At 43.0% G+C, this 18,554-nt stretch overlaps 1 protein-coding gene across 1 annotated transcript in view; it reads left to right on the top strand.

The window, feature by feature from the left end:
• Positions 1 to 1,181: 1,181 nt before the first annotated feature.
• The window catches only part of IL17F (interleukin 17F), a 28,664-nt gene continuing 11,291 nt past the window's right edge, over positions 1,182 to 18,554 (top strand). The window contains exon 1 of the mRNA XM_012805042.1: positions 1,182 to 1,205. Coding sequence (XP_012660496.1) covers positions 1,182 to 1,205 — 24 coding nt within the window. The remainder of the gene's footprint in view (positions 1,206 to 18,554) is intronic.

Here is an 18,554-nt window from a genome sequence, read left to right as displayed (position 1 = left end):
GAATCCAGGTGAGTAGGGAAGTTGCTCCTGCCCTTTTGGGATTTCCAGATGTTGGCTTAGGCAAGGATTTGTTCCCTTGGAGAGAGTGTTAAACAAATAGGTGTTACCAGGAGAATTCCAAACATTTTAAAAACATTTTTTATCTGATTATGTCAAACTTAATGAAAAGTTATTAGAAAAACATGAAGAGCTTCTGTATGTTGTTGACCCAGAATCCTCAGTCATTTACATTTTATCATTTGCTTCATTAATAATTCTCTCTCTGGGAATTTGAATTATGTCCTTGTGGGGTCAGAAAGAAGAACAGCAAGGACAAAATTTATGTCTTACTTTTTAACCTTGGATTCTTCTTGGTAGGAAAGATATGACTTTTCTCACAAAATTTTGAACATTTTTGAAATAAAAAATTTTTACCACTAGGGTTTCAGAAAACATACTTATCTGTAAATTTTGTTTATCAGACACTAGTGAAATTCCATAGATAAGGTTTACTTTTTCCTTTTTATACCTAAAACACATTAACAGTATGTTGACTGAAGAAAATAAGTATTGCTACTCATAGGGGCAGCCAGTTTGCCTTTCTACAACGTGTAGGAAAGCCAGCCTCCCCCACACTCAGAGGCCTCTCGTTTTAAAGTTATTTCTCCTTGTGCAGGAAGGCCTGTAATACAGCAGTTAGCTTGAAAGGGGTTACTCAGGCGGAGAGCAGCCATCAGAGGCAGTGTCTGTGTGGGAGAATATTGAGGGACACCTCTACAGTTATGGATCTTGGCTAAGAGCGTTTGGGCTTGTTTACTCTCCTTCACCCTTTTTTCTGTCTTGGGCAGACTGAAGGCATTCAAGGCGGCCCTCTTGGATGTGTTCCGGGAAGCGCACGCGCAGTCAGTGGGTTTGAACCGCCTCACGGAATCTATCAACAAGGACAATGAAGAGCCCTTCTCTTCAGTGGAGATCCAGACGGCTCTGAGCAAGATGCAGGATGACAACCAGGTCATGGTGTCTGAAGGCATCATCTTCCTCATCTGAGGAGCCTCATGTCTGAACTGAGATTCTCCCATGTTTCCCCTCCCCCCTACTCTTGGCCTAAGTCCCTGAGTAACTTAGGGACGTAAAAGTGTTAAATTGAACTGAGTTGAGGGACACTGGTGAGGAAGCCAGTCAGTACGCTGGAAGCTCCGGGAATGAGCGAGGAAAGCTGCTGTGCGGTAAGGAAAGGGAAGAGAGGGGGAAGGACCAGACTATTGCAGTGGCCCTGGACGCCCTCCTGCCTTCCTTCCCTAAACCACCCAGCTGTTACTGTCCGTAAATAACGTGACTCCAGAGTACTTTTTTGGGCACAGGTGGTTTCTGTTCATCTCTGCTTATTGACTGTTTTCTTTCTTTAGGGCACTTTGGTCTAGATGAGGCTTTGGGTTGTTCTGTCCTTGGGGAGAGAAGCTGAGGCGAGTTGTGTGGGTCAAGAAAGATTTCTGTGAAGTTAGGACTGTGTGTCATATGTGGTTTTGACCTGAATATGCAGGACATGGAATAAAGTTGAGTATTTTGCACACCTGGCCTTAATCCTGTGTGCCTTTTATAGACACCTTTGTTTCCTGTGCGCCTCCTGTGCCTGCATTTACACCAGGCCACCACAGGGTGGCAGCAGCCCCCCGTGCTCACTCTGGGAGGTCCTGTCTTCGGAATTTACCTTCTTCCTCCGCATTTCAGGCACAGTGGTTGGTGCAAACCAAACCCTAACAGTCTGGAGTGTCTAAATGGCTACCGGAGGCCAGTGAGTCCAGGGGAAGAATTAACCCTCTGCCTGGTTTTTCTGAGCCTGAAATTTAAGCCCCTTCACTGAGAAATAACACCTGCTATGTCAGGCATCTCAGAATCTCATGAGTTCTTGCCTGTAAAGGGATCCTATTACAGAATATTTTTGAAGTTACCTGGGTATCCACTCTTTGGGGTTCACTTATAAGCTTGTGGAAGGTAGGATTTTTCTCCTATTGTATAGTTTAAGTAGCTTTGGAAGACGTTTTGAATTTTCTTAAATAAAAAGAAAAAACAAAAAAGTGTGTGACATTCTGGTGGGCCTGGATTGGAAGCAGTTTGTTGGTGCCAGATGTGGTTCTGAGGAGATGTCATGCCAGTTCTCAGATGGAAAATTGTTGAGGCGCTTACTTCTCCTTTTCTGCTGAGGTAAAAGCCATGAAGCAGGTTTTTTTTTGTTGTTGTTGTTGTTTTTGGTTTCTTATGACAAAGGGATTTTTTTTTTTTCAAGAGAGGGCAAAATTGTTGGGGAGTTCAATTTCAACTTATGATTTTTTTGCACAGATGTGGGATCCAAGTCCTGTTGGAAGTGATCTAAAGAGCACAGTTTCAAAGTGGAGTTCAATGGGACAGGAAGAAGAAATTTGACATTGAGTGTTGGCAAAAGTCAGAATTTGTGCTAGATGTGGCAGTGGTTAGAAACATAAAACTAAAGTATAATTATGTATCAAGTGAGAGCACACATGCTAAGAGCTGTAGGAATTGAGGGGGTACCATAAGAGTGGGAGCTACTGATGGGACGGCTATGAAGTAAAGCTAGAGAGTTTTATGGGTCTTCTTAAATGACCAGTTCCAGAAAGAAAGTCTGAACATTTTGTCAATAGGACCCTTATGTTACTGTGTCCTTCACCCCTGAGGACACAGGGATGGAGAGGGAGAGCAGGTGTAGGGACCATTTCGGTGATAGGTATGATGTCAGGTTTACCTGGCCCACCATTTCTGCTGTCTTCAAGTTAACCAGAAGAGAAGGTGGAAGACTGCAGCAGCCACAGAAGATGTGAATTAGAATAAAATAAGGTGAGTTTTAGAAACTCAGTGAATCTTGATGTTGAGCTTTAAGAGATGAGTGTGTAGTTTCTCAACTTACAGGAACAGAAGAGTCAGTAAACTTTCAAAGGGTAGTCTCTTGCTCACTGCCGGGCAGTCCACTGGCCCAAGGCCGCTGCTCTGTTGGGCAGGAACTCACACATCTACAGGCCAGTTGCGCCTGAGGGTGTCGCTGTTGCCGCACGGCAGCAATTGCAGTGGTGGCCCAGATTCAACATTAAAAAAAAACTAAATTATCCACTTGCCTCATTCCAAAAGTGATGTCTATTTATATTTAGTTTTGACACCTGAAATTCTGCAGTTCAAATAATTTGTGGGGCTAAGAGAAGTAAGGTTTTTATGTGTTGAAAATTTTTGGCACCTATTCCTTGTAACTCTCCCAGATAAACAAAGTAGAACATGAAAAGGAAGTTTTCAAAAAAAGACAATTTGGTAGGTGTTCCTGGGATTGCATCCTCTGCCAGTTTACCAAGTAACTTCAGGTAAGTTTCGAGCTGTTCCTTATTTCAGCTATAATGTGGGAATAATTACTGCCTTGTGAGATGCAACTGGGACAGCAGGTGGCAAATTCTGCCTGGCATAGAACTGCTTCATGGTAGTGGTAATATTTACCATAGGTTCCAGGACCCATTAAAACAAAAATAATTCATTTCGATAAAGTGCTTAGAAACATAGCCCTTTCATTAGAACCATTTAAAAGGATTTTAAATTGTTGCATTCCTCGACTTTCTTTCCTCCCCTGCTTTTCTACTCCTAGATCCTTCCCTTACTCCCGGGGGTCCTTACCATGAGCTTGTGGCAATGGGTTCTGTAGCTTTCTCCCAAGGACAGTGTTACCTGCAGCAGGCCAAGATAGAGGGTTAGGAAAACGTAGATCAGAGGAGAAAGTCTCCCATAAGCCAAAGGATTGGCTAGTTATTTATTTCTCTGAGGTAATTTCAGACCACACCAGCTAACCTCACAATTGTTGACGTTGTGTGAGGTGAGGTCTACCCTGAGGGTTTGGTCAGTGGAGGAAGGTCAGCTGTGTGCTGGCTGCCTCGATACTCGGCCCTAACAGTAGATCTCCTCTCCCTCCCCCAAAGCCTGGTACCCTGCTCTACAGGTAGGGAAGTGGGTTGCACAGGAAATCCCACCACAGCCAGTGTGCAAAGCAGGTTACCAGCTTTTCAGATGTCAAAGCTGCAGAACCCATTGCCAGAGGGAACTGTGCCCTATACCGGGAAGCAATGGGTTACTTTTCTGATACTGTAGCTGAGTTAACATGCCAACCTGGGCCAGTCACTTCCTGAGAGGAAAGTGCATGGTTTCTTTATCTGGAAACGGAGTTGGGCGAACTAGGTGATCTCTGAAGTCCCTGTGGTAATGCAGCTGACTTTCCTTACACCCAGTGTCCATTCTACCAGAAGACGCCTCAGCCCAGGCACCACTTCCTGAAACCTGGGTTGGGCTGCTTGGAGATACAGGTCAGGATGGGTCTCTAACACCTCACTAAACGTGCCTCTTAAGGGAAGTGATTTCTATGCTTCCATTTTATAGGTAGTGTCCCAGGATATCTCCCATTACCTGAAGGGATTTAACTTCTAGAAAGATTTTAGAACAAAATTGTAATTCCATTTCAATTTGCTAAAATATAAACCTAGTTTACTTTCTTTTTCAGATTTGATGCCTTAGTGAGGTGTCTCAAATTCTGGCTGGTCTGTTACTAACCAGTATGTAATCCTAGTTCTGTTTTCTTCAGTTTTTCCTCAAGGGAGAGAATTGAGATTCTAAATTCATTCCCTGAATATTTTTACTATTAAGTCCTGAGTATTTTCCCACCCTGTAGGAGGATATTAGCTTCTGCTGAGATTTGCCATTCTGGCAAGAGTTCTCCCAGCAGGTGCTTTTTGTAGCAAGCTAAGCTTTCCTACCTTTAAGTACCCCGATTTAACCTTGCAACAGAAAGGCCAGCTCATGCCGTCTTGCATATGTGTGCTGCTATTCTAGTAACTTAAGTGGATGTAGTCCTGAATGAGAGCCATCATAAAGTCTAATAAACTCTCCATACACTAAGTATAAAGATGGAACTCAACTGTCTATATAATTCTATTTTTAGAAGTGTTATGACTAATAAAACATACCGTGGATTGTTCAGGAAGAAGAGAATAAAAATTATCTTGCCATCCTACTACAACTACTGTAGTTTATGTTTGATAAACCTTAAACCAGTTTGGAATGACACTTTTATCAGCAACTTTCAGATTAGACATTTGAGATTGAGATTAATAAACAGTAGTCTAGGAATTTAGAGGCTAAGAATGTTTTTGAAAGCTTGAATTTAGAGTCAGGTTTCTGGAAATCTGCAGAAGAAATGCAAGCATTCACATGCTGAGGGAGGGAGGATACCAGGAGAAAGTAAGGTCTAAAAGAACCGGGGTCTTCTCAAGGAGACCCCAAGGGTACACCTGTGAGGTCTTCCCTGTGGTGACTCAGCTTGTAGAAATTTGTAGGTTTAACTTCCTGGGAGCTGAAAACTATCTCTTGGTTCAGCTTCTGTCAAAGCTCGTGGTTCTGTAAGAGCTGGTGCCCACTTCTGCTCAATTCAAACTGATGAATGAGAAAGGTACCCGTGGGATGGAACTTGACTGGCGATAAAAAGGAAAAAGATCAAGCCAGTTGGGGAGCATGGCCATTTTGAATTCTATGCCATTTGCTCTGCCGGCTGAATAAAAGCTGTCTTCCTCTTAAACACGGTGTTTGGGTGTTCTGATAGGTGTTTGGATGTTCTGTTCTCTCCATTGGGCCTCATTTTCCTGGAACAATGCCTCATTTCACCCTAGTGGATAATAAAAAGCTAACAAAATTAGAGTTAATATAGGATGATGTATAAAGGTTATCTCATTACATTTTCCTACAATCCTGTGACAGATTTTATTCTCTGTTTTATAGAAGAGAAAATAGGTCTAGAGATACTGGATAATTTGCCCAGGGTCTCATAGCTAGCAGGTGGTGGGGTTTACGACTATTCTGATTCTTAACTGGCATACTTTAGCTAGCATACTGTGCTGCTGGCCTCAAAGGACTTCAAAGAGAGTGGGAGTGCTTTGGGGAGCTGGAGGTGGTGATAGCCACATATACAAGTGAACCTGTTGCAGGGGTGGCAGAATTCTAGTGTGACTAGAGGTCTGTGGGTACCAGTGTTCATGTTCAGAAATGAAATCAGAGACCAGCCTGAGCAAGAGCCAGACCCCATCTCTAAAAATAGCTGGGCATTGTAGCAGGTTCCTATAGTCCCAGCTACTTGGGAGGCTGAGGCAAGAGGATTGCTTGAGTCAAATAAAATAATGCACATGAAAATGCTTTGTGAGCTGTATGGCTTTATCTGCAATGTAAGGCTATTAATATAATCATTTTCCTTCCTTGTCAGCACTTTGTTAAAGAGCTGACAGTGTTAGACCAGAGAAAAATGATCCTGGAAGAGTCAAAGAGAGAGGTCCCTTTATTTGAACATTAAGACTAGACCGAGTCCAGAGGCCCAGGTACAGGCCAGGCTTCCCCAGTGGCTCTCTGTAGGGAAGCCAGTCAACCTCCACCATCAGCCTAGAGGGTGGGACCAGATTATTTCTACACACCTGTGCAGCCCTTGAAATCCATGAGGAAGGTGGTGGTGAGGCGATGTATTGCCTACTTTATTGGCCAGTCTAACTGGAGGCCAGGTCTAAGGGTGCCCTGTAAGGTGTCAGAGGAGGCATTCTCTTGAGTTGTTTGCTTAAAACAACTCAAAAAACCTGGGTCGTTGAGGTAAACATGTGCAGTCTACAGAAAGCTTTCTCTAGCTGAAGCTGGTGCTGGCCACCACCCTTCTCAGTGTCTTTTTCCTTTACATTCTTTCCTATCCACCCTCCTTTGATTTTCCCCAGGAACAAAAACAAGAGAGGAGCAGTGGAATGAGCTCTGATAAGTCAGGAGCACCTTCTCTCTGCTCCAGAGGGCAGAAAGGGGGAGGGCACACAGGTTCTTCCTCTCCTTTCCAGGCACCCCACCCTCCTTTCTCTTTTATTTTCTTCTCCTTTACCCTTCTTCAGACATCCTTCAAGCCCTTACCTCTGCAAAGTTAAAGAACTGTCTCTCGTAGGAAACCCGTTTTGTCTTATCAGTCTACAGCATTTCTACCAACATTAGGAGGACCCAAGAATTGTCATTCTGAGTCAGATCCATGCGGGAGTGAAAGTGACACATTTCTCGGAAGGGTGGTGGTTTCAATGCTCTCACTGGGTCTCCTGTGCTCCGTTTAATTTTCTTCTTTATCTGGATTTTCATGGGAAACATACAGTTATGGCAGAGCATTTTTAGCATTTGGAGTCCTGATTATTTTCCATGGAAAGAGGAAACAAACTGAAGAAAAGGGCAGAGGATATATTACCCTCCCATACACACGTGAGCAGGCACATACACATATATTCACTCCCCGTCTTCCAAAATTGAGGTTACCATAGCACAGCAGTTACGGTGCTGGCCACATACACTGAGGCTGGTGGGTTCAAACCCGGCCCGGGCCTGCTAAACAATGGCAACCACAACCAAAAAATAGCCAGTGTTGTGGTGGGCTCCTGTAGTCCCACCTACTTGGGAGCCTGAGACAAGAGAATTGCTTAACTCTAAGAATTTGAGGTTGCTGTGAGCTATGATGGCACTGCACTCTACCAAGGGTGACATAATGAGACTCTGTCTCAAACAACAACAACAACAAATTGAGATTATATATTTAATTTTTAAAAAGTCTTCTTTTTAAAAGGAGAATTCTAAAATTGGAAGGGACCTTTGAGGTGGTCCAGTCCAAACAGCCCCCTAAGTGCATGATTCTCCTCTGGAACATCACTACTGGATAGAGGTTCAGCAAGACTTGGTGTGACTGTGAGGACCAGATCAGCTCCATTTTGTTGTTTCCACATAAGTTACTGTTCCTGGGCCCTGGCCTGCAGAGCCCACCCTATAACCCTCCCCATTCCATTCCTAGTTGCTTAAACCACACCCGCAGGGCCCACCCTGCAACTTTTCTCATTCCTTTCGTAGTTACTCAACCAAATAGTACCACCCTGGGCAACAGGTAAGTTTCTATTACCTTGAAATACAGGTAACCAGGTTGCACCAACTCTAGCCCCCGGTTAAGGGACCCTCCACCCCTTACCTGTACCAATCCAAATTCACCTTTACTAGTGAAATCACCAACTACCAATGAAAAGTGTACTCGTATCTGACCCTACCCCTCTTGCTTTCTGTACCCCATAAAAACTGCCTTCACCCCGAGTTCGGGGCTCGTCCTCGGCTTGCATGCCAGGAGAGTCCAGGCCCGGGGCCCCCGGGCTTCCCGGGTCTGTAATAAATCTCATCTTATGCCCTTTACATCGGAGCGAGTCTCGAGTTTGTCGGTTGGGGTTAATTTGGGAGGCTTTCTCGGACCCAACATGACCTTCTGGTTATAGTCCAATCTCTCTTTAGGAAAATCTTCAGATATTTGAAAATAACTTTCTGTATCTGTAAGTTTTCTTTCCTTCAAGGTATCCCTACTTTAATAATCATGCTGACAACTCATCTGAAGTATTAGATTGAAGGTAGCAAGAAACTAGGTGGAAAAAGAAATAAACTAATATCAATGTCAAATTAAATCAAGTGAATAAATATTGACTAACATCTCAGTTATCTCTTTCAAAGAGTTTAATATCCAGAGAGCAGATTAGGATCAAACACTTGAAAACTTTAAAAGCCAGGCCTGATGGTGGCTCACACTTAGAATTCTAGCACTTTTTATTCTATTTTTTTAGAGACAGAGTCTCATTTTGTCGTCCTCTGTAGAGTGCTATAGCGTCACAGCTCACAGCAACCTCCAGCTCTTGGGCTTGCCTCAAGCCTCCCAAGTAGCTGGGACTACAGGCACCCACCACAATGCCCGGCTATTTTTTTGTTGCAGTTTGGCCAGGGCGGGGTTTGAACCCACCACCCTTGGTATATGGGGCCAGGGCCCTACTCATTCTGGGCATCGCCCAGAATCCTAGCACTTTTAAAAGTCAAGGTGAGAAGAACATTTGAGGTCAGGAGTTTGAGACCAGCTTGAGCAACATAGTGAGACTCCCATCTCTACAAAAAATAGAAAAATTAGCTACCTGTGATGGATTATGCTTGTAGTTCCCTGAACACTGGAATCTGAGGTAGGAGGATAGCTAGAGCCCAGAAATTTAAGGTTGCAGTAAGTTATGATGATGCCACTGCACTCTAGCCTGGGTGACAGAGTGAGACTCCAAAAAAAACAAAAACAAAAACAAAAAACAAAGCCAAAGCACATATAAATAGCCATTGAGTGCATAGCCAAAAACTTGTCTCCAGTTGTTAATTGTTACAAGAAATGTAATGAGAGTTAAGTCAAGAATTTGGAAGAAGAAAAGACGCAAGTGGGTTTTGGGCAGGAGGAAATGGCTGTTGTGGAAGAGGCTTGGAATTTAGGCAGAACCCAAATGAGCAGACACAACTGAAATGGTCATTGCAAGAAAGCAGGAACCAGTCTGGAGAACACGCGGACTCAGAAATTCAAAACGTTTTGTGAAGCAAAGCTGAGTTTGCCTTATGTGTTTGGGAAAGAGACTTGCTTTAGTAAATTAGGGTCATGCATCAGATTTGGGCCATACTGAAGGATAGGTTATTTAATCCTGAGGCAAGAACGGAGTGAAGAGCCATCTCTCTGGGCGTGAACTTGCCATCCCAACCCACGACCCCCAAACTGTCGTCAGCACGAAGCCTGGGGGCGTACAGGAGCAAAAGTTACCCATCTCCAGGTTCAACAAGCTGAGGAGAAATTTTGGTGTGAGGACACGAGGAAAATTCGACAGTGTTCGACAGACACTCAGCTGGGCTTTCCCCAGGCCCTGCGGGCTGGCAGTATGTTGACTAATTCCATCCACCCCAGCAGGAAATTGGCTGGCTGCTGAGTAAGTGAAAGACTGCACGGAACCCCAGGGAGCTGCGAGCAACTCCTGGTTGCTAGGCCAGGGCTTGCTCTGGGAGAATGCAGCCGAACTGTGCCCTAGAACAGGCTCTCCTGTTACCCCTTTTCCTCTCTTCATCCCGACACTTGCTAAGGAGCCTTCCAAAGGATAGAAAAGCAATGGTCCTTAGCTATGCGGGAGTGAAGTGCTGAGATTTCAGATTTCTGTTTTCTTATGTCAATAGCCTCCCAATTCCTCAGTTTCAGAAAATGCAAAGCATCCAGTGAACCCTGCTGCAATTTCCTGGGCAGTCCAGCACTTTCCCTGATGTCCTTACCCCAGTGTGTCCCAGGCTTTCACGTGATAGGAATCCCTTGGGTATCTTGTGAAAATGCAGAGCCTGGTGCAGTAGGGGTGAATTGTCAACAAGGTTCCAGGTGCTACCAAGCTCCATGCTGCAGTCCCGGGACTCAGCGCTGAGCTGCAGGGTCTTCCTAGGTGGCAGGGTGTTGGAGGGCATTGCCGCTTTCCTCCACCCATACCTGCTGCCTTCCTTCCCTAGGCTGCGGTCCTCTCTCCACATACATCACTTTGCTCTGTGTGGACAACATAAGCCTGTTTTCTACATACAGACTTTTTCCTTGGACATGGAAATTATGGAAGGGAATTAAAGCACAATGTACACATGGAAACAACTTGAATAAAAGGCTCACAACTCTTAAAAATTCTCTGGTCGTCTTAGCTGCTAGGAGTTTCTGGCTATCATCTCTTCTTCCCCATTTCTCTTCTCTCCAGGGTTAATTTAAATTCCTATTATTTGTGCATGTAACAACATCTCTCCTTTTCTCTACCCTGGAATGGGCTCTATCTTTACATTTCTGAAGAGATCCACAGTTAAGTTCTGTCCGAAACAGAGGTTCTATCTGGTCTGACCTAAAATTCACAGCTCTCCAGATGAAGAAAACAGTTACAGTGCTTTTCTTTCTTTTTCTTTACTTTTCTTTCTTTCTTTCTTTTCTCTCTCTTTCTTTTTCTTTTTTCCCTTCCTTCCTTCCCTCCTTCCCTCCCTCCTTCCTTCCTTTTCTTGATAACACTTTATTTTCTTCTTCTTACCCAGCACAGTGACTGGCGCAGAGTGAGTGTTTAATCAGTGGAGTTTTGGTTAACAACAAGGTAAAACTTGGATGCAAAAATCTCTACAGGTCCACAGAAGAGATTCAGAATCGAAGGGTTTCTCATGTGATCTGGAGAAAGTTCTCCAGTGACCGTAATTCTTTTCTACCCAGGATTCTCATGCAGAGCTCTGGGGAAACTCCTCTCCTCCCCAACTTTTCATCAAAAGGTCAGGAATTGTACTCTTTTTCTCCTGGAGTGAGAGAAAGAGAGAGAACTACAGAGACAGAAGGGCAAGGAGGTCTTCTGAGTTTTTTATCCTTTGTTTGCCTAAGTCCCAAGTACTGGTAATTCTGTGCTCACAAATATTAGCATATGAAAACCCTGGCACAATATTTTCATCTGACAAATAATCATTATACTTTAAAAGAAGGGTTAGTTGCTATGGATGGTGATTCTATGAAGATTCTAGGAAGTGCACAATGGATTTTAGAATATTAGACTCAAAACACAGGAAAAACTGAATTAATAGGCTCAACGAATGCTAAGACTGAAAATCATCTTTTGCATTAAAAGAAAAAATGGATTATGCGGGGTACATAGGTTTTCAGATGCTGTCATAGGACAGGCAGCCTCTGGATTACAAACGAGATAGGTTCTGTGGGTTGGTTCTTGAGTTGAATTTGTATGTGTAAGTCGGAACAGGCACATTTGCCTGTTACTGTAATAACCTCTGTGAGAGTCACATGTCAGTTGGACGCTTATAACTCAGGGACTGCCTGTACCTCATTTTGTTTTATTTATTTATTTTTTACCAGAGAAGAGAGAGGTAGGGTTAGGAAGGAGAATGGGCCCTCCTATGATCTAGGGACCGGAAAGGCAAATACACCACATATTTAATTAGTTTGAATAACCTAAGCAGAGGAAGAATTTTTGTGCTTGAGGAAGAGAAGAGCTTCAAGAGGTTTGAAGGTCTAGAATAGAAGCCATGATACTTGAGGTCATTCTGACCTGATGTTCCTAAGGAATGCTATTAGCAACATTCTTAAGATATTCCTAATAAGTTCCTGTATTTGGAAGGGCCTGTCTCTTACATAAATAAGTGTTCAGAGAAATTATTAAAAGCATTTGGTGATAGGCTGGAGTTTAAATAAAGTATATATTAGTAACTGCTCTTTAGTGAATAAGATTATGGGTTATGTAGTCTCATTTTTTGAGTTATATAGTTATATTTATATAGTTATGTATGTATATATAATAAAGATACATTTTTTTGAGTTTAATTCTTTAGAATAGTTTTTCAACCTAGCATACAATAACATTGTTTAGTTGTTTTAATGAAGAGTTCAGAGCTTTGATAAAAAGTAAAAATTAACAGAAAAGCCTGCAAAATTCCTCAACGTCTCCATCAGTTTAGACTAGAATGTGCAATAGTAACACCAGCAGATCCTGTGGTTTATAAGAGCAGAGGCTTATTTCTTGGTCATGCTTGTGTGCTCCAGCGTGGGTCACCAGGGAGGCTCAGCTCTTCGTACTCAGCGGTGCCACTGATGGAGACAGCACCATGCTGTCATTTCCCCACATATTTCCATGGTCACTGAGGCAAGAGAAGAGAGGTCATGGAGAATAATATGTGGGTTTTAGACTTTTTTGCCTGGAAGTGACTCACTTCATATTAGCCAAAGCAAGTCACATAGCAGGCAGGCAAAAAAAGCGCAAGCCTCCGTGTTCCTGGAGGTGGAGAAGAGTGGTGTTTTGGTGATCACTGGCAATGTCTACCCTTATTCACCTCTCTGTTCACCAATACCTGGTTGGCAATCCTTACATGCATAATAGCTTTGCTCCCTCCCCAAGGAGGAACACGCCAAAGTCCCATCCAGTCGGATTATCTAGCTTAAAGTCCAGCATTTCTAAAGGTACATTATATAACGTCTGAGGGGGTAGAAAGTAAAGGGCAAATAGCCATAAACACTTCCATTTGGAATAAGAAAGAATAGGGGGGCACAGAAGTTTTGATTGGAGCAAATCCTTTGAAATCCTCCTTGGCCCACTTTGTGGGGGAACCCATAGCCAGGGAACGTGAAATGCTCTTTGACTGGACCCTGGTTTTGCTTTTCGAGAGGAGCTCACCATGGTGGTCCCTGGCTCCACTCCCTGGGAGGTTAAAAATTTCTTTAATTTCTCCTGTACTCTCTTTGGCCACATCTGAATTGGTGTTGGTGAATATATCTTTCTTAGAGCCTTAGTTTCTTTTCCTTGCAGGTTGGGGGACTGAGGATTTGTTTCTGATTAATTTTGAGAGCTCTCTCAAAGTCTGAGCGACCTTCATATCTAAAGCAATTCTAATTGAGGCATAATTCTCAGAACACTTCTTTCTTTGCTTTTTCATTCACTCTTTCACTCTGGATTTAATGGTAGATTACTAGAACTATATGCTTACACTTTTTATTCTGAGTTTTGTCCCAATTAAAAGGATTTGCCAGATGTTTCATTCTGACTTTTGCCCCTAGGAAATTTATTTGCTTGAAAGGCTTTACTGTGCATTTCTACCTCAAAGCCTTTTACAATCATATCTTTTACTCTTGAGGGATAGGAAGAGTTGGTTTTCTTTCTTCCTTCCGTTCTCTCTCTCTTTCTTTCTACCTGGCAGAGCTCTGAATTTCTGGACTCTCTTCATTCTCTCTGATTTTGGTTTGTAAGCCTGCCAACCCTTTCCTGAGCTCCTGTCTTTTATGAGTTACCTTGTTAAACACAGGCAATATTATCCAGCACACACAATTAATGAGTTGTTTTCTAATCTCTTTCTCTAAAACTACAAGTTTATTAACTACAAGATTTGCCTCTCACGTTACTGCCAGTAATAGTTTCACCAAATATTCTGCCATTGCAGAACATGAATCATCACTTACCTCGCCTGTAATTTTATTGCCAGTAAGGCCTGCCACCAGGCCACTCTTGCCATACCATGATTTAAACCTTTTCTTGTGGTAGCACCTCACTTCTGGGCATCAATTTCTGTATCTGCAGATGTCCTGCTAAGTTATGACAGCTGATATTGATTAGATTTACCTTTTATGAATGAGGATAAAACCCCTTGAAAGTTGGATTTGTAAAACTAAAGATGTACATTTATACCATCAATATCCCCAGCAATTTCATGTTATCTTACTGGGTAATGTATATGTCTGTGCATGTTCTTCTTATAACTATTTGAAGTTCATGAAGGTAGGGAGTAATAGTAAGTCTATTAGCTGTGATAGTAGGCCTCAAAAACACATAGTGCTCCAAGCACAAAGTAGGGCATAAAAAATTCTTGCTGATTTGAATGTTTGACAAACTGTAACATTTTACCACATATGAGGCTGTGTGTAACTTATTTCTAAGACTACAGAGTCTTCTGGTATCTCTTTTAGTAGGCTCTTGGATTCGATCATAGGGTGTTTTAGCTGTCAGCATGTTTAATGACAGTTCCAATGCTATATTGGAACTCTCAAAGTTGTGATAGCTTGGATCACAGGTGGTACAGAGCCTGTTGTTGAAGGGCTCCCAGCCATAGTCAGCTGTGTGCTCATCACATGTTCGTAAGTGCGTCCCTAGGATAAGATTTACAGTCTAAGAAGTGCTCAGTGGGTGTTAGATGAAATGGCGATCTGGATCTGTTGATTCAGTTTGTGATAGCCAGTTGCTAATTTGGAATCCTATAAGATAGTTGTGTTTATCCCAAGGGGAAAAAGTTCCTGACTATGCAATGTAAAGGTTTATATTGCTTCCCTCCTAGATTAAGATCCGTTTTGTTCTCCCCTGCAATTTAACCAATCTTCTTTTACTGAATTAGGGACTCTCAGTTCAAAGTAGTTTACTTGGCTTGGTACCTACATCAAGGCTGGTAGGTTCAAACCCACCCTGGGCCAGCTAAAATGACGACAGCTGCAACAAAAAATAGCTGGATGTTGTGGCAGGCGCCCGTAGTCCCAGCTACTTGGGAGACTGAGGCAAGAGACTCGCTTAAGCCCAAGAGTTTGAGGTTGCTGTGAGCTGTGATGCCACTGCACTCTACTGAGGGTGATACAGTGAGACTCTGTCTTGAAAAAAAAAAGAAAGAAAAGAAAATGAAAAACTGAGGCAAAAGGATCCCTTGAGCCCAAGACTTGGAGGTTGCTGTGAGTTATGACTCCACAGCACTCTACCCAGGGCAACAGCTTGAGACTCTGTCTCAGAAAACCAAAAAACCAAAGTGGTTACTTGTCCCTTCCTTCAAGAGAAGCTGGCACCTTCTATGCATTGAGGTGTGGCTCTGCACAGAGTAGAGACCACTAAGGAAAGTGAGTGGCTCAGGTCACTCAATTGAATACACATTTAAGGGTCCATTGTAGGCCGGGTGTGGGGCCTCACGCCTGTAATCCTAACACTCTGGGAGGCTGAGGCAGGTGGATTTCTTAAGCTCAAGAGTTCAAGACTAGCCTGAGCAAGAGTGAGACCCCCTTCTCTACTAAAAATAAAAAAAAACATTACCTGGGCATAGTTGCAGGCATCTATAGTCCAAGCTACTCAGGAAGCTAAGGCAAGGAGGATCTTTTGAGCCTGAGTTTGAGGTTGCTGTAAGCTATGACAACTCTACAGCACTCTACCCAGAGTGACAAAAAAAAAAAGATCCCACTGCATATCTTGCTTTGATAGCATGCGTGAGACAAGCAAAGCTGGAAACATGGCTCTTTATTTCCTACACTAAACTTCACTGTGTACATGGAAGGTCCTATCCAGTGAGGCCTTGGAAATGCTCTGTGCATTGGGCTCATGGGCTTCAGTCTGCTAGGAGGGACTGGCTAGGGCACTTGAATCTGTGTTTGCAAAGAATATACTAGTGTTTTCATTTAGATTGTATATTTGAAGATTTTATTTGGAGGAGGCTGGTAGGGATTATCAAGAGGGGGGCTAAAATTACCTTAAGTCTATGAAGTCCTTAGAGAACCAACCTAAAACATAAACCCAAGTACAAGATAACTAAATATGAGTATAGAGGTGGTAAACTTCTGATTGTTCCACAGAGAGAAACAGGCTCAGTGAGGAGCTATGTGGATGCAAGTCCCATGACCTCAGAAGAATTTTGACTGGTCTTGAAGGACCTTCCAATGAACCCAAGAACAAATATTTCTTAATTTTTTTCAGTTAAAGAAAGTAGAGGTGAGTTGTTTATGTATGTTGCAGTGAGGGAATAAAACTTCTCCCTGCCAGCACATGTCCTGCCTTGGGAAATATCTCCTGACCTTCATGGAGATAAAGAAAGGCAAGCTACTGTTTTTTTGTTTTTTTTTTTGAAATGTCTGTGTATCTTCAGAGTACAAGGCTTGACATACAAAGTGGCTTAAGATGAGGATAATTAAGTTCACGAACTTGTCACCATGCCCTTACATTGGCAGCACTGTACAGACAGCTCAGTAGGGTTTCGTTGCCTTGGTATATTCAGTGTATCATAGCTGTGTTTGTGTTGATGGGTGGTAGTGTCTCGTCATTGTCATTACGTGTTTTTTTCTGTGGTCATAAGAATGTTTGAGCTTGAATTAGAGTAAGGAACAAGCACTAAATTTCTTGTTAAACTTGGCAAGAGTGGAAGTGAAATCAGGGACATGTTAATTCGAGTTTATGGGGATAATGCTATAAAATGGCAAGAAAATGGCAGTGTACAAATGGATTAAACATTCTTCTGAAGGGAAAGAAAGCATCACTGAAGGAGAGAGGTTGGGGTGGCCAGTAATGAGCAGAACTGACGAAAACATTGCAAAAATTTGTTGACTTGTGAGAAGCATAGCAGGCCAACAAATTGTTGACTGACTGAGAGAAGCATAGCAGGCCAAGTAAACATCAATAGAGAAACAGTTAGGAAAATCTTAACTGAGAATCTTGGCCAGCAACTCATGGTGCTTGGACCCCAACAATGCATTAACTCAGATGGCAATGTCTTGAGGGACTTTTTAGCCAGTTAACAAATAACTATTTTGGAATGCCCTCGCTACTCACCTGATCTGACCCCCAATAGCTTTTTTTCTTTACCCAATGAGAAAGGAAATATCAAAAGGAGACATTTTGATGAGATTCAGGACATCAAGGGTAATAACAATGACAGCTATGATGGCCATGTCAGAAAAAAGAGTTCCAAAACTGCTTTGAAGTTTGGACTAGGTGCTGGCATCAATGTATAGCTTCCCAAGGGGAGTATTTTGAAGGTGATTATAGTGATATTCAGCAAAGGGGTATGTAGCACTTTTTCTAGGACAAGTTTGTGAACTTGTCAGATGTTGCACATATTTGTCAAGCTGAACTAAACTGGGGCATATTAACTTTTTACAGGTAATTTAAAATGACATATCAGGGCATTTAAAGGCTTCAGGCAGGCGTGGTGGTTCATGTCTGTAATCCTAGCACTCTGGGAAGAAGCCGAGTTCCCAATTCTGTGAATTGCCTAAACTCATAGGTTCCAGACCAGCCTGAGCAAGAGCGAGACCCAATCTCTAAAAAAATAGCTGGGTGTTGTGGGGGACACCTGTAGTCCCAACTACTTGAAAGGCTGAGGCAAGAGAATCACTTGAGCCTAAGAGTTTGAAGTTGCTGTGAGCTGTGACTCCATGGCACTCTACCGAGGGCAACATAGTGAGACTCTGCCTCAAAATAAATAAATAAATAAATAGACTTATATCTGCTAATTCATTATTGGCTAAAAAATCATTATAAATCAGAGATAGCCAAAATAATGGCCATTTCTATGTGTTTTAATGTGCTATTATAATACACACACACACACACAAAAATATATGTATGTATGTTTTCATCCAGGGTTCCTGGCTCACAACTCCCAAAGTTCTTGTTAATTCCTAAGTGGCTAAAACAATAAGCATGTCTTTTATTAGAGTATTTGACCTTTTGTCTTCGGCTCCTGAAGCAGCTTTGGAGCAGCTTTGGAGCAGCAGAGGATAGTCTTTCCTTCTGACATTGGCATGTGGGGTCTAAGAAGTGGGCCTCAGAGGATAGGATCTCTCTCTCTGAACTTCTGCCCTTTCTTCACCTGTTCTTTTTTCTCCCCAAGGCAGACCATAGAAACTAAAAATAGACCCCAATTTCCTCTTCACCTTCTGCCTTGCAGCAGGCCATAAAGAGATTCTTTGACCTATCTTGTCTGATTATAGATCGTGAGACCCCTATTTCAGATAGGGGTCCTGCCCCACACCCAGGTGGAAGGAATGCTGTTCAAACAGCCAAAGAATCTGACCAGACAGGCTTGCTGGGTTTTCCTGTTCCATCTAGTAATCTCAGATCCATATTTCTACACAGTGGTCCCTGTTTTATTCATCCAATGAAGTCCCTATGTAAGTCCCAAGAGGATGGTGGACAGAGAGCTTCTGGACAGCTGGACTGGTGGAGGCTCACAGGAAGGTAAATGAGAACTCTGGCCCCCAGCTCCTTGGGAACAGAAGGTCCTGGGCTCAGGACCCTTCCAGACCTTGCTCTGCATATCTCTTCATCTATTCTCTCCTATAAAACATCCTTTAGGCTCGGCGCCTATAGCTCGACCGGCTAAGGCGCCAGCCACGTACACCTAAGGTGGCGGGTTCGAATCCCCAGCCAGGACCC

Source organism: Otolemur garnettii, unplaced genomic scaffold (assembly GCF_000181295.1).
Source record: "Otolemur garnettii isolate 467f Iridium unplaced genomic scaffold, OtoGar3 scaffold00035, whole genome shotgun sequence".
In the NCBI taxonomy this organism is placed as follows: domain Eukaryota; kingdom Metazoa; phylum Chordata; class Mammalia; order Primates; family Galagidae; genus Otolemur; species Otolemur garnettii.
The sequence above is the reverse complement of the archived record's forward strand: the minus strand, read 5'-3'. Positions and strand labels throughout refer to the sequence as shown.